The sequence below is a fragment of the Eumetopias jubatus genome, unplaced genomic scaffold (assembly GCF_037043125.1).
Source record: "Eumetopias jubatus isolate StellerSeaLion01/CBP00866 unplaced genomic scaffold, mEumJub1_p1.0 scaffold_1, whole genome shotgun sequence".
NCBI classification, from domain to species: domain Eukaryota; kingdom Metazoa; phylum Chordata; class Mammalia; order Carnivora; family Otariidae; genus Eumetopias; species Eumetopias jubatus.
The window spans coordinates 166,817,213-166,830,580 of NW_028274807.1; the positions used below are offsets into that span (position 1 = coordinate 166,817,213).

Sequence of the window (13,368 nt, forward strand, 5' to 3'; positions counted from 1 at the left end):
GGCTAGGAGAGGAACTTATATTCTTTCCTGAGGGTGATGGGGAGCCATTGAAGGTTTTGAAGTAGGGCAAGTGGCATGACCAGAGATGCAGTTTTAAAAGGTCACTCTGGGCAGCATGAAGAGGTTGAACAGGAAGGGGCTGCGGGAAGGGGAGTTTCTCGTGTCTCTCTTCTTTCTTTCCCACCATCCCTCTTGGGGCAGCTATGAGCACTCCCAGTGTTCACACGTCATCCCCCTTCTCCTTGTTTCAGGCTCATCCAGAGAGGACTGGACGTTGAGTGTTCTGGGCCCAGGCATCAGAGTGGACCATGGCTCCCAGCCCGTGGGGCCGTGTCCGTGGCCCCCTGCTGCTGTGGCTGCTGCTGTCCCAGGGGGCTGGGCCTGCCCTGGGCCGGGGCCTTCCCAAGCCACTTGAGGACTCGGAACCACATCTGATCCCAGGAGACTACCCCCAGGGCCCTATGGGCACAGAGCCCCAGGCCCGTGACTTCCTCTGGGAGAAGTCCAGGGATGAGAGCCCCTGGAACTCCAATGTTCCCCCAGCCCCTGCCAAGAAAGTACCTGAGGAGCCCGCAGACTCTCCCCTTGGTCCAGCCCTGCATGGACCTAAAGCATCCCACAGGGCTCAGAGAGGAGGACTCCCAGTAACTGATGACCTCCAGATGGTTCGAGGGTCAAGTTCTCATGGCTGGACAGGACCTCCTGACTCACAGGAGCCTATAGAACAAGAAGCACCAGCCCCCCATCCAGTAGGCCTCCCCCATCTCACTTTCATCCCCATAACTCCCAGACTCCAACTTAGGATAGCCACAGTTCCTCCCTCCCCAGGGCCAGAGGAGCCTGAAGGCCAAGTGGAGCAACGACCACCTAGAGATGAGGGTCTGGCGGACAAAGCCATGATCAGAGTCTCAGAGATATCCCCCTTAGAGCACCAGGGCCCTCCTCACACTCTTGCTCCCCACTTGGGCACTACTAGGAGGCCAGTGCTGGAAGAACAGGGTGGGGGTGAAGACTTCCAGGAGGCAGCTCAAGGCCCCCTCTTCACCCAACAGGATCCAGCAGTCCCTCATGTTGGCTTGGTAGCCCCAGCTGAGGTGGCGTCTTCTCAGGAGCCTGGGTCCCAGCCAGACCTGGTATTGGCCAAAAGCCTTCCTCCTGCTGAGGAGCTGCCAGTTGAGCTCCCCAAGAAGACTGGAGGTGAAGAGACCTGGGAAGTCAGTCTTCCAAGCCCCTCGCCCAAACAGGCTGATCTTCCTGATGTTAGGGACTCACCAGGACCCCAGCCCTCAGGTCCCCCTGCCACAGAGACACCTGATGGGCAGCCTAAGCCAGGTGGGTATCAAAGTGAGGGTGCTGGGCAGTGCTGGGAGGGGGCAGCGTTCCAGGGTAACTGGATGCCCCAGTTTCTGTGTGACCTCTGGTCCCTCTGGGTACCATTTTCCTCATTCTGGCAAATGAGGATGATTGTGCCTCCCTTTTGGGGGATTAGACCTTGGGGACCGCTGGAAGGTCAGGCAAAGTGATGACTGCTTTTGTTATTTCAGAGATAGCAGCAATGAATGGAGCAGACCCCATCTCCCCCCAGCGGGTGAGAGGAGCATTGGAGACCCCAGGTACCCCCAAGTCCCTCATCCCTGGCCCCTTGGACCCTGGCCCATCTACAAATCGAACAGAGAGCCCTGTGGGGGCCCTGCAGCCAGGTGAGGGCATGGCTAGGGGTTTGGGAGACAGTGGGTACTCTTAATAACTAAAAACCTGTGTGGGGTTTATGGAGGGAGTGAATGGGGACAAACACCTGCTTAAAGGAACTGGCCAGGACTTCCTTCAAAAAACTCAGGATAAATAAACTAATGCTCACTGGGTACTCTGGGACAAGTCATTTGCCCTTTGGGGGCTAGAATATTCTTAAATGTGACTTGGATGTATTTAGTGGTTTCTCTAACTCCTGTAAATCAGTGCAGGAGATTTTTAAAAATTCCAATACCCAGGCCCCATCGCAAGGAATTCTGATTCAGTTGGTCTCCAGGTGATTGTAATGGGCAGCCAATGTTGAGAACTGCTGGTACATTATTAGTAAAAGTGGTGGGTCACATCGTTTAACATTATTGGGTGTTGGGCACTATGCTAAACACTTAATCCTCCCCACAACCCAATGAGGTAGGTGCTATTACCATCCCCATTTTATAGATGTGCTTAGAAAAGTTAAATAACTTGCCCACCACATGAGAGAGTGTGGAAAATCAAAAGCACTTTTCAAAGGGCTATTTTGATATTGTTATTGCAGATGAAGCCGAGGAGTGGCCGGGGCGCCCCCAAAGCCATCCCCCAGCACCCCCAGTCCAGGCCCCCTCGACGTCACGCCGGGGCCTCATTCGGGTCACCACGCAGCGCGCCCTGGGCCAGCCACCCCCTCCGGAGCCCTCAGCCAGCTCCGTGGCATCAGCCCCAGCCACCAGCCCCCCGGCCAATGCCACCGCACCCCCTCTGCGCTGGGGTCCCCTGCGGCGGGTGCTGAGCTTTTCCTGGGAGCTGCACGTCTATGGGGTGGGGGTGCTCTTCCTGTTGCCCGCATTGTTGGCACTGGCCTCGCTGGCAGCCGCCCCTGCGGGGCCCCGGCTGGCTCTGGTGGCGGCGGTGCTGGTCCTCGTAGCATCTGGGCTTCGATCTGCCTACATGCTCGCCGACCCGTACGGCTCTCAGGCACGGCTGGGCCTACGCGCCGGCCTGGTACTCTACAACCTGCCCTTCCCCTTGCTGCTCACTGCGCTGGCGGCCCTGACCCTGCTCGGGCTGGGCGCGGGTCTGCCACAGCAGCTGCAGAACCCGTTCCTGCTGGGAGCGTTGGCGTTGGTGCACGGCGTGGGGTTGCTGACTACTGACCTGCTGTCGGTGAGGCCCGCGCTCAACCTCCTGGCTCAGGGCTTGTCGTGCGCCTGGGGCGCGACCGTGTCTCTGGGCACGCTCTGCCTTTGCCGTCGCCGCCTGCTAGACGGGCCTCGGGGCTGGGATGCCAGCCCGGGCCCGCGGCTGCTGGCCGTGGCGGGCGCGCTGGGGCTGCTGGCCAGTGGCTTACAGCTGGCGGCCGCGCTCTGGCTATACCCGGGCCCAGGCCGGGTGGGTCGCTTTTCGTGGGCCTGGTGGGGCGTCCACTTCTGGCTGCGCCTGCTGGAGCTGACATGGGCCTTCGCCCTGGCGCTGGCCGCTGTGGCCGCCGCGCGGCCCCGGCCGCCCACGGAGCACGCTTGCTGGGCGAAGTTGCTCCGCCTGGCGTGCCCCACGCCCTCGGGCAAGAGCGAGGTGCCTGAGCGACCCAACAACTGCTATGCGGGGCCCAGTGGCGTCGGCGCAGGCAGCTTGGACATCAGCAAGAGCCTCATCCGCAACCCCGCGGAGGGTGGGCCGCCTGCCATGCCCAGTTCAGGCGCCTGGGGCTCGGCTGCGTCTTTGGGCCGCGGCCCCCCGGGTGGCCCGGGACTGTCCCGCAACAGCGTGGGGCCGGCGCCGTCGATGAGCGAGCTGGACCTGCGGCCGCCATCACCCATCAACCTGAGCCGCAGCATCGACGCCGCGCTCTTCCGAGAGCACTTGGTGCGAGACAGCGTATTCCGGCGCTGCGGTCTGCGCGGCCTGACCTCCCCGCCGCCTGGGGGCGCGCTGCGGCCGCGGCGGGGCAGCCACCCCGACACGGAGCTCGACGGCGCCGGCTCTTCGCTCCTGCGAGGCCGCTGCCAGTCTCTCAGCGACGTGCGCGTGCGCGGCCCGGTCCCACCACACGTCGCCGATGACCCTGACCGGGCGGCTTCTCACAGCTCCATGGACAGCTTTTCCCGGGGCTCGCTCAAGATCAGCTGGAACCCGTGGCGTCACGGGCTGTCATCGGTGGACAGTCTGCCTCTGGATGAGCTGCCCAGCACGGTGCAGCTATTGTCTGCCCAAGCCCCTGCCCCTGCCCCTGCCCCGCCCCCCGCCCGGCCCGGGGAACCTCAGAGTGAGGTCCAGCCTTGCTGCAAGCCCGGGGATTCCCGGAGCGCCTCCAGTGACACCATTGAGCTCTGAGGGGTCCAGGAATGCAGGACCAGGGCCCCATCCTCGATGGCCATATGGCGTGGCCCATTGGGACAGAGGAACATTTCGAAAACTGGCATTCCCGGGCTTCCACCTGACAGCCATCCCTGGAAACAGCCGGGCATGAACCTACCCCCGTTTTTTTTTAATATTTTTTTTTTCCATCGGGTATTTTGCACAGAGGCTGTGACTTATGCGGAATACAGGGTGGACATGCATGGATTTGGGTGTGGGATATGGGGTCCATGAACCCCCAGACACCCCTCCAGACTCCCCAGTGTGGAGAGCTGAGGCTTGCTTGTCCAGACTGACAGTCCTCTTTGTGCCAAAGAAATAAACCCTTAGGAGTTGGCTCATGCCTCCCTCTGGCCATGCCAGGATCCTGTTCAGAGAAGAGGTAGTCCCCACCCTCCAGCAGCCCCAAGTCCTGTGTATGTTGGGGAGGGGATGATTTAAAAAGGAAAGCTACACCACGAGTGTAGCTGCCATCTGTCACCTTACAAGGCTATTACAGTAGCATCGACCATACCCTGTGCTGACCCTAGGAGGCTTTCGGAGTAATAGCTACCAATATTTTATAGCACATCTGTCTGTTGTGCAGTCTTCAGCTCTTCACATCCATCATCTTAACTTCTTGTATTAAGCCTGAGTCGAAAGCATTACCATCCCCATTTTATAGATAGGAAAAGTTCTGAGACAAAAGTCATTTGTCCAGGGTCTTTTGGCAAATGATAGCTGGCACTGAACCCAGGAAGTTCCACTTCAAAGCCTGGTTCCTCCATCCCCCTTCTCCTAACACTACTTTAGGGCCAAGCCTCTCTGTCCTCCCTCTACTGCTCATCCGTCAGGATAGCCCTCAATTTCCCAGGGTTTTCGAAAATTTTCCCAAGGGTAGGGGCTTTCAGTAGCTCAGGCCAACCCATGGGGAGTAGGAGGCAGGCAGTGAGACTGAAGCTTCTCTCTTTTCCAAGACCTTTATTTCCTGAGATGAATAAATAACCAGTGGCTGAGGGGCAGGGGCGTGAGTACAGAACAGGAGCTTGTGGCATGCTGCTGGCAGGAGGGGGCTGTGATGGGTCTGCCCCTGGAGGGAACTCCCCTCATCCTGGGCAGGGGCCAAAGCCCATTAGCAGCCACCACAAGGAGATACTTTTTAAAAATTCACATACGTTGTGAAGCCTGCCCAGTTCCCCCAGGCCAAGATCTCATGGCATCCATATTTAGAGCTACTTTTTCACCCCAAGGGCCTCACCTGCCCAGGCCTGGCGGGTAGGGGTTGCTTACCCCGCTCAAGAATAAAGCAAGCTGCCTCAAGTGTCCAGGCAGGAGAGAGGCCTGACCTCTGGGGACAGCCTGGATGGGAGGAGATCCTGCAGGTGTGGCAGGGATTATCTGCCCTTGATGAAGCCCTCCAGCACACGGTCACTGCGCTCCGACAACCAGTAGCCAGTCATGGCCGCCACAGCCCCAATGAAGATGGCAGTGAAGACCAAGTCGCCCTTGGCGGCCAGTGTGGCCAATGCACAGATGATGACCCCAAAGAACATCTGCTGCAGCACCACCAGCTCGTCCTCTGTCATCTCTGAGAAGAAGCCTGCTGACTCTGTGAAGAACAAGAGAAGCACCTGTTACTCCTCTCCTGTTCCTGGAGCTTCCCACATACCTCATCACTGCTGCCACACACCTGCCCGCCTGGCACACAATGTCATTCACTGCTGAGAACAACTCTGGCAGGGCAGTCGTCCCTATCTCACTAAGTGGGACACTGAGGCGCAGAGAGGGAAAGAGGTTTGCCCAAGGCCATACGGTGGGCAAGTCGCGACAGAGCATGTGTACTAGGCCCAGCTCCAGAGCCAGACTGCCTGGCTTTGACTCCCAGCTCTGCAACCTGCTTGTCATGTGGCCCTGGCAAGTTATTTCATCTCTCTGCATCCTAGTTTCCACTGTGTAAAATGAGGATGAGAATAACCCCAACAACACTGGATTTGTTTTAGAGGTGAAGGACGTTCATACATGCAACATGCTTGGAACAGCACCTGACACACGGTGAGAGCTGTGCAAGTGGTCCCTATTGTCATCACTGTGATTGTCCTTCTTCATCTCATCACACCTACGGCCTGCGACGGCTCTCAGCAGCCCGGGGCAAGGACTGGTCCCATTGGACAGATAAGAATGGAGGGAGGGTGATTTGACACCAAGTGGGATTTTCTTTCTACCTTGGGAAGTGTGAGGTGGCTAAAAGTCAGCCTGGAGATAAGATGTAGGGTTTGGGTCTTAGTGCAGCCTTTCCGGGGCAGTGTGGCCCGTGGGGATCTGGCAGGGCCTGTGGTTGCCTGGAGAAGGGGCTTGCCTGCCCTCCCCCTGGATGAGCACCTCCCTTCCTAAGGCTTCTGGGGGCCACTAGGGGGCTCACCTGGGATCTGCTCCTTCACACAGATGCCCTCAATCTGTTTGTAGCCCTCGGCACAGACACAGCGATAGCTGCCCTCGGTGTTCTCGCACTGCTGGTTCTCTCCTGGACACACCTCTGTCTCACATTCGTCTACATCTGGAGGGAGGGTGAGGCGGGGTCAGGGTCCCACACACAGCAGCCCTGACTCCCATCTCGCTCACATCCAGACACTCCAGACAACATTCCACCCTTCCTTCCCCTGCCCTGTCCATATGCCCCCAGCCATTCTCAGTTCGTGGTGGGCAAGGCACTGCCCGGTGTCTGTGCCCCACTGGCAGGAGACTCACCGAGACACTTGGAGCCCACCTGCTGGTAGCCAGGGCTACACTTCTTACAGCGGCCTGGCCCTGCCCCCATGCAGCCCAGGCAGGCCTTGGAACACTCTGGAGAAGGGAGAGGAGAGAAAAGGGTGAGAGCTGCCCTTGGGCCCAGTGTGGATTATGGAGGGGGAAGCCCTAGACCAGAAGAGGTCAGGAGTGGGGCGGGAGGGGGTGGGTCTGGTGCCTGAGAAGGCAGAAATTTGGGGGGAAAGGCATGGAGCGCTCCTCCTACCCTCCCCACGCCCCTCCCCTATAGGATTGGCCCTTACCTCGGCACTCATAGGAGCCCTCCGTGTTCACACAGAACTGGTCCGCTCCACAGCTGGCTCGCTCTGTGCCACACTCGTCGATGTCTGCAGAGAGGCCGGCGGGGTGGGAATTTCAATCCCTACTGCACTGGCAGGGAAGCTGAGGCCAGCGTTGTTGGGGAATGGACCTGCCCACACTCAGACGGTGGGCCCCAGACCGCAGGCTGTGCGCCAGCACGGACGCACAGATGCAGCCGGGCTTAGGGCCACCCAGCCAGACTCCGTTTTCCCATCTGCCTTGAAGCTAAGTGTAGCCTGAAACTGAGTTCTGGCCAACAGGATGTAAACAGAAGTGATGTGCTCCACTTTTAGCTCGGCCTTAAGACAACAGAATTGGACTCCTCCATGCACTTTCTTCCCTATCGCACTTCCCGAGTGTCAGGTCTGGGAGCACGGGGGTACCTGTAACCCAGCCTCAAACAACAGAAACATCCCCCGGGGATGACCACACGGTAAGACAGGAAGTACTAGGTCCCTGAATGATTGTAACAAGCATAACTTCCTTGCCAACCTGGGCTGCTTGTTTTGAGACTGTGATAGGAGATAAAAATAAACCTCTATATTCTTTAAGCCACAGTCTTCGGGGATCTTCTTGTTATAACAGCTTGGCCTTTACTCCCGTCTATATAAATAGCAGGACAGAGACCAAACCACATCTTGCACCCAGGCTTCCTGACCCCAAGTTAAGTATCTTCATTTTCCTGGCTAATCCTTCCTCAGTTTTCAAGACTCGGCCTAAGTGATACCTCCTCCAAGAAACTTTTCCTGATTCCCCACCACCAGAGAACTGGCTCAGGGACATCTCTAACTGCACAAAGAGCAGTCTGCACTCTGACTGCCTGGCTACTCTTCTGCCTTTCCAACCAGGTTGAGATCTCCATGAAGATGGGGACTGTGGTGGTCTAGCCCAGAGATGTGTGTGTTGATGGGGACCACCTCCGCACACCCAGGGCCAGGCCTCACTCACCCACACACTTGAGGTGATGCAGGGCCCAGCCCGTCTTGCACTGTAAACAGTTTGATTCCTCAGGTCCGGAGCAGCGGGCACAGGGGCCAAAACAAGCTGGGTGCAATGGGGAAAGTGTGAGGATGGGCAGGCAGGCACCCCATCTGCTCCTGCCCAGCCCCGCGCCTCTTGGCTACCTACCCGAACATACCAGATGGCTGGCGTTGCGCTCGGCCTCAAAGTAGCCGAGGCCACACTGGCCACAGGCCTCGCCCCCGTAGCCGGCTTGGCAGTCACAGTGCCCGCTGCCCCCTCGTGTCCCTTCCCCTTCACACTGCCCGTAGCCACCGCAGGGCTTCTCTGCGCCCCCAGGACAGGCTGTGGGCAGACACCAAACCAGGTAACATCACAGATACAATCGTGAATACAGAGAAAATTCCCCCATATCATTAAACATTTTTGGAGAGGAAACTTAATTTTCATGGCAACATAATACTTTATGTGACACGTACTTAACCAATACCCTCCTGTGGAACAGATTATTTACAGATCTTTCCTTTTAGAAAGACTGAATGAATCATCTTTGTCACTAACTCCCTTTGTTTGTTTTCAATTTATTTATTTTTTATTCTTTGTGTCACTAAGTCTTTATCTGAAGCTTCCAGAGAGATTTTTCTAAAAGGGGCTGGTAGTAAGTACAGCTCCTCCCTCAGGACTGTGTGTAGAAAAAGGTGACAATGGGGGCTTCAGAGCAGTGCCTGCCTGTCCCTAGGGAGGTCACCTGAGTCCAGGGGATGGGCCTGATCTGATCCCGGCATGGGAAATGGGGGTGGGACGTGGGGGCATTTCTCACAGGCATGATAAGAACCCCAGTCCCATCTGACTGTCTAGCCCTCTTATCTTTTTTTCACAGCCATTCCCCCCTGATTTGCTCATCTCAACAGCCCTGTGAAGCAGATAACTAAAGTCCAGAGAAATTATCTGAGCAACCTGGGCTCACACAGCCAGTTACGGGACACAGCCAGGACTGGATCCCTGGCCTTGGCAGTCCCCTCTCATCCCCCGAGAGAAGCTTGAAAACTCACGAAGGCAGGAGGGCCCAAAGGTGCCTGAGGGGCAGCAGAGCTTCAGGGAATCTGAGCAGAGCCACTGGAAGAGGTCTGGGGCTTCCTGCTGCCTGAAGGGGGTAAGGGGGGTGGGGATGACAGTAAGGGGGGCTGACACCAAGCCAGAGTTGCTGCCCACCCCCCAGCCTCCCAAAGAATCTGTGATACAACCCACCCTGGATAGAAGACCCATAAGGCTCCCTGACCAACACCCTCTCCCCATTTGGCAGAGGAGTAAACTGAAGCTCAGAGTGAGAACATGGATCCCCCCACAAGTCCTTAGGAGATCTAGGTTTGGAAGAAGGAGCCAAACCAGGACATAGACCCAAGCATGCAACCCCCTCCTTTACCACCAGGCCCTACCTGTGGCCCCCTCCCTGGGAAGCCCCCCCCCCAGCAACTCACTTGTGAAACCACCAGCTCTCCACCAGTTCCTCACTCAGCTCCAGCAGGCGGTGGCACTCAAAGTCCGACTTGCTGCACACGCTCTCGAGCACCTCTACCAGGCGGGTCTCACTGACCAGACAGGGTGGAGGTGATAGGACTATATTCTACCCCATCCACCATCCTCCTTTAGGGTCTCCTCTCCCACCCCCCTCATGCCATGACATCAAAGGAAAGGCGAGAGGGCATACTGATTTGGGGAGTCAGATACTGGGTTCGAATCTAGTTGAGTGACCTTGGGCAAGTCACTTAACCTCTCCAGAACCTCTGTTTTCTCATCTGTAAAATGGAGACAATATCTGCCCTGCAGATTTGTTGTAGGGTACCTCAGTTCCTGCATTTGCACAATGGAATATGATACCCTTGCTGGGTATATGTGATTAAAAATACATCACATAACAAGTGTTGGCAAGGATGTGGAGAAATTAGAACCCTCATACATTGAAGATGGGAAAGAAAAATGGTGCAGCCACTGTGGAAAACAGTTTGGCTTCCTCAGTAGGTTACACATGGGATTACCATATGAATCAATAATTCCACTCCTGGTTATATACCCCAAAGAATGGAAAACAGGTGTTCAAACAAAAACTTGTACACAAACATTTGTAGCAATACTATATACAACAGCCAAAAGGTAGAAACAACCCACATGTTCATCAACTAAAGAACGAATAAGCAAAATGTGGTAAATCCATGCAATGAAATATTGTTAAGCTTTAAAAAGGAATGAACTACTGATATATGTTATATTATGGACGAACCTTGAAAACAATACACTAAGTGAAAGAAACCAGACACATATAGATTCCAATGGAATCAGCAAATCCACAGACACAGACAGCAGAGTAATGGTTGCCAGGGGCTGAGGGAAGGGGAGAATGGGGATTGACTGCTTAATAGGTATGTAGTTCCTTTGTGGGGTGATTAAAAATGGTCTGGAATGAGACAGTGGTAAAGGTTGCAAAACACTGTAAATGTACTAAATGTCTCCAGTGGTAAATTTTACGTTATATATATTTTACTACGACAAATTTTTTTTAAATACATATATACATACACACATATATTACGTATTTAAAGGGTCTGGCATGTGCCTAGCATATAGGAGGAGAGGACTTAAAAAACAAACAAAAAACAGGAGCCATTATACTGCTAGATGTGCCCTTTGGGTTATCCTTGGCCAATCCCCTCATTCCTAAATGAGGAAACTGAGGTCCATTAAAGGAAAGGACAATGACCAATGTTACATAATAACAAAATTTTTTGTATCTAGTGGGCATCACAGTTTAATCCTTACCACAATCCTATGAAATAGGCAAAGCAAGTATTAATATCCCCATTTTACTGATGAGAAAACTGAGGCTTAGAGAGGTTAAGTGACCTTCCCAAGGGTACACAGGGTCAGAACTGACAACCAGGTCTGTCTAACTCAAAATCTTGCTGATTCCTTCTCCTCAACTTGACTTTGAAGAGCAGGAGGGCCTACGGCTCAGGCCTTTCATCTCATGGTCTCATCTCATCCCACGGCTTTATGCTAATGACTCCCAAACTCAGGTTTCTAGCTCCTACTTTTCCCCTGAACCTCAGACGCCTAAATTTAACTCTACTAGGCTGTTTAATGGACATCCCAGCCCAATATGTTCAAGGAGAACACCTAATCCCACCCCCCGCCCCCCAAATCCTCTCCTGCCTCACCTTCACCCATACCAGAAAACATTGCTCAGGCCCAAAACCTAATAAGTATTTGTTATTCTTTTTCTCTCCTACCCCATAATGATTCCATCATCAAGCCCTATCAGTCCAGCTGCAAAATATACCCAGTATTTGACCCGTTCTCACCATGTCCACCACTAGACACCACACTAGCTCCCAAATGGTCTCCCTGCTTCCTCCACTCCAGCCCCTACAGCCATTTTGCTACCTCACAGTGAGTGATCTTTTAAAGGTAAAATAAGACCACATCACTTCTCTGCTCCCAAGCTTCCAATGGCTTCCCATTACACTCAGAACGAAATCTAAACACCATTCTGTGACCTTCAAGGCACTCTGGCTTCATGTTCTACCACTCTAGTCTGCTCAGTCCCAGCCAGCCTCTTCTCAAATACACCAAGCTCAGTCCCGCTCTGTCCAAATCCCTTCCCTGTCACAGAGCTTTCTTCTTCACTTCAGGTTTCTGTTCAAACGTCACACCTTGAACTCCACGCCTCCCACCATTCTGTAGTCTACCCTGCTTTCCTGTTCTTCATTTGATATGACATTATTTATTTACTTATTCACTGTCTCCTCAACTAGAATGTAAGCTCTGTGAAGATGGGATTTTGCTTGCCTTATTTACTGCTGTACTATAGATGCTCAGTGATATTTGAGAGTCTCTAGGCCCCCACCAGTAGAGCAGAGATTGGGAGGTGAGGTATACAAACCCACCTCTCCAGCCCCTTACCTGTCTTTGTATTTGGACAATTTCTCTTCCTCCCAGGCAGTATTTCCACCTCCGAAGTTGTCCCGGATTGTTCTCTCCAGGCCCTGGAAATGGAGAACATGAGTAATAGCTAAGTACAGTGCCTGGCACATTCTAGCACTTCGGTATTTCACTGACCAGGGGCCTGAGGCACAGAGAGGCAACCTGCCCAAGGTCATACAACTAGTAAGCAACAAAGCTGGTACTTGACTCATGCAGACTTGCATCCCACAACTCCTCTCAAACCCCTGTGCTATCATGTTTAGGCCATCTCCCACAAGGCTGCTGGTGCACCCACCTTGTTGAAGCTGTCGACCAGTCCCCGGCAGGTATGACATGGATGCAGCTCAGTTGGGGGAGAAGACTGGGGAGGCGGAGAGGGTTGGAGCCAGATGGGGCCTGGGAGGCTAAGGAAGAGACTCAAGCCCCAGAGCGGAGGTGGGACCAGGCCCCGCCGGGGCAGTGAGGCCATCTTTTCCCAGGCTGGGAACCTGTGGATAAAGGGAATGGGGAATGACTCACTGGAAGAGCCAGGTGAGAAAGAAGATTGTTGGTTCGGGGGTGCCGCGGGTCTGGAAGCCCAGATCTGTGTTATTATAAGGAGGCTAGACTTGGGGGACGGCCGGGGGAGGGGAAGTGGTGAGGAAGGAGCCTGTTCTGCAATTCCAAGACGGGAATGAGTTATCCTCCTCACCGTGGGAGAGGTGGCCTGAATCCTTAGCAAGGAAAAAGTCAACTCATTGTTTTAAAGTATGAATACGGGTTATTAGGGCCAGGATCAGCGGACTTTGGGAGAATGGGTCAGTGTCCAAGTATTAGGGGAGTAGAGGCCGGATGGGCGGTCTCGGGGGGAGGAGTCTGGAAAGGAACCTGAGTCTAGAGGGGAGGAGCCCGGATCCGGATATGAAGAGAAGGGGGTGAGGCTCGCGGCCGGCAGGCTGCAACAGCGCGGCCACGAGCAGGCAGGGGAGGATCCAGACCCGCGTAGGCTGCGTGGGAGGAAGAGACGACCCACCCAGCCCGCTAGCGCCGACCGCTCAGTCTCCCCAACGCCGCAGCAGCCGCCGCCTGCGTAAGACGTGCTGCCTCGGCCGGCTCCGCAGCCTGGGGGGCGGGGCCCACCCCCAGCCAATGGTAGCAGTCCATATGCCATTGCGTCACCTCACGTCAGCCACCCGCAGTTGGTGCCGGGCTGCACCTGTCCGGGTGTTAAAGGGCCTCGGGCGACATGCTAGGCCAGCGACGCTGTCACAGACACATGCCGGAGAC

The 13,368-nt window shown here is 55.1% G+C and overlaps 2 protein-coding genes across 4 annotated transcripts in view; one reads left to right on the forward strand and one right to left on the reverse strand.

The window, feature by feature from the left end:
- PRRT3 (proline rich transmembrane protein 3) overlaps window positions 1-6,979 on the forward strand; it is a 9,748-nt gene extending 2,769 nt beyond the window's left edge. The window contains exons 2-4 of the mRNA XM_028101597.2: window positions 252-1,332; window positions 1,545-1,700; window positions 2,285-6,979. Of these exons, the coding sequence (XP_027957398.1) occupies window positions 309-1,332; window positions 1,545-1,700; window positions 2,285-4,056 (2,952 nt within the window). The 5' untranslated portion in view covers window positions 252-308 and the 3' untranslated portion in view covers window positions 4,057-6,979. The remainder of the gene's footprint in view (window positions 1-251; window positions 1,333-1,544; window positions 1,701-2,284) is intronic.
- On the reverse strand, window positions 5,028-13,305 carry CRELD1 (CRELD disulfide isomerase 1). 3 transcript variants are annotated; one of them, XM_028101611.2, is made up of 11 exons: window positions 13,261-13,305; window positions 12,398-12,590; window positions 12,082-12,164; window positions 9,603-9,713; window positions 9,177-9,268; window positions 8,293-8,469; window positions 8,113-8,208; window positions 7,107-7,190; window positions 6,805-6,900; window positions 6,479-6,613; window positions 5,028-5,668 (listed from the first exon to the last, which is right to left on the reverse strand). In XM_028101611.2, exons 2-11 carry the CDS (start codon window positions 12,569-12,571, stop codon window positions 5,454-5,456), a joined length of 1,263 nt encoding a protein of 420 aa, XP_027957412.2. In that variant the 5' UTR covers window positions 12,572-12,590; window positions 13,261-13,305; the 3' UTR covers window positions 5,028-5,453. The 3 variants fall into 3 exon arrangements, with proteins under 3 accessions (XP_027957412.2, XP_027957410.2, XP_027957411.2); XM_028101609.2 differs by lacking the exon at window positions 13,261-13,305 and adding an exon at window positions 13,115-13,200; XM_028101610.2 differs by lacking the exon at window positions 13,261-13,305 and adding an exon at window positions 12,794-12,941.
- Between the last annotated feature and the right edge of the window lie 63 nt (window positions 13,306-13,368).

Coding starts and splice junctions, on each gene's coding strand:
- CRELD1 (XM_028101611.2), bottom strand. CDS start 12,571: ATGGCCTCACTGCCCCGGCGGGGCCTGGTCCCACCTCCGCTCTGGGGC. Junction 9,269..9,602: donor GAGAGCTGGTGGTTTCACAA/GTGAGTTGCTGG, acceptor TACCCCCTTCAG/GCAGCAGGAAGCCCCAGACC. Junction 6,614..6,804: donor GGTGGGCTCCAAGTGTCTCG/GTGAGTCTCCTG, acceptor CCCTCCCTCCAG/ATGTAGACGAATGTGAGACA.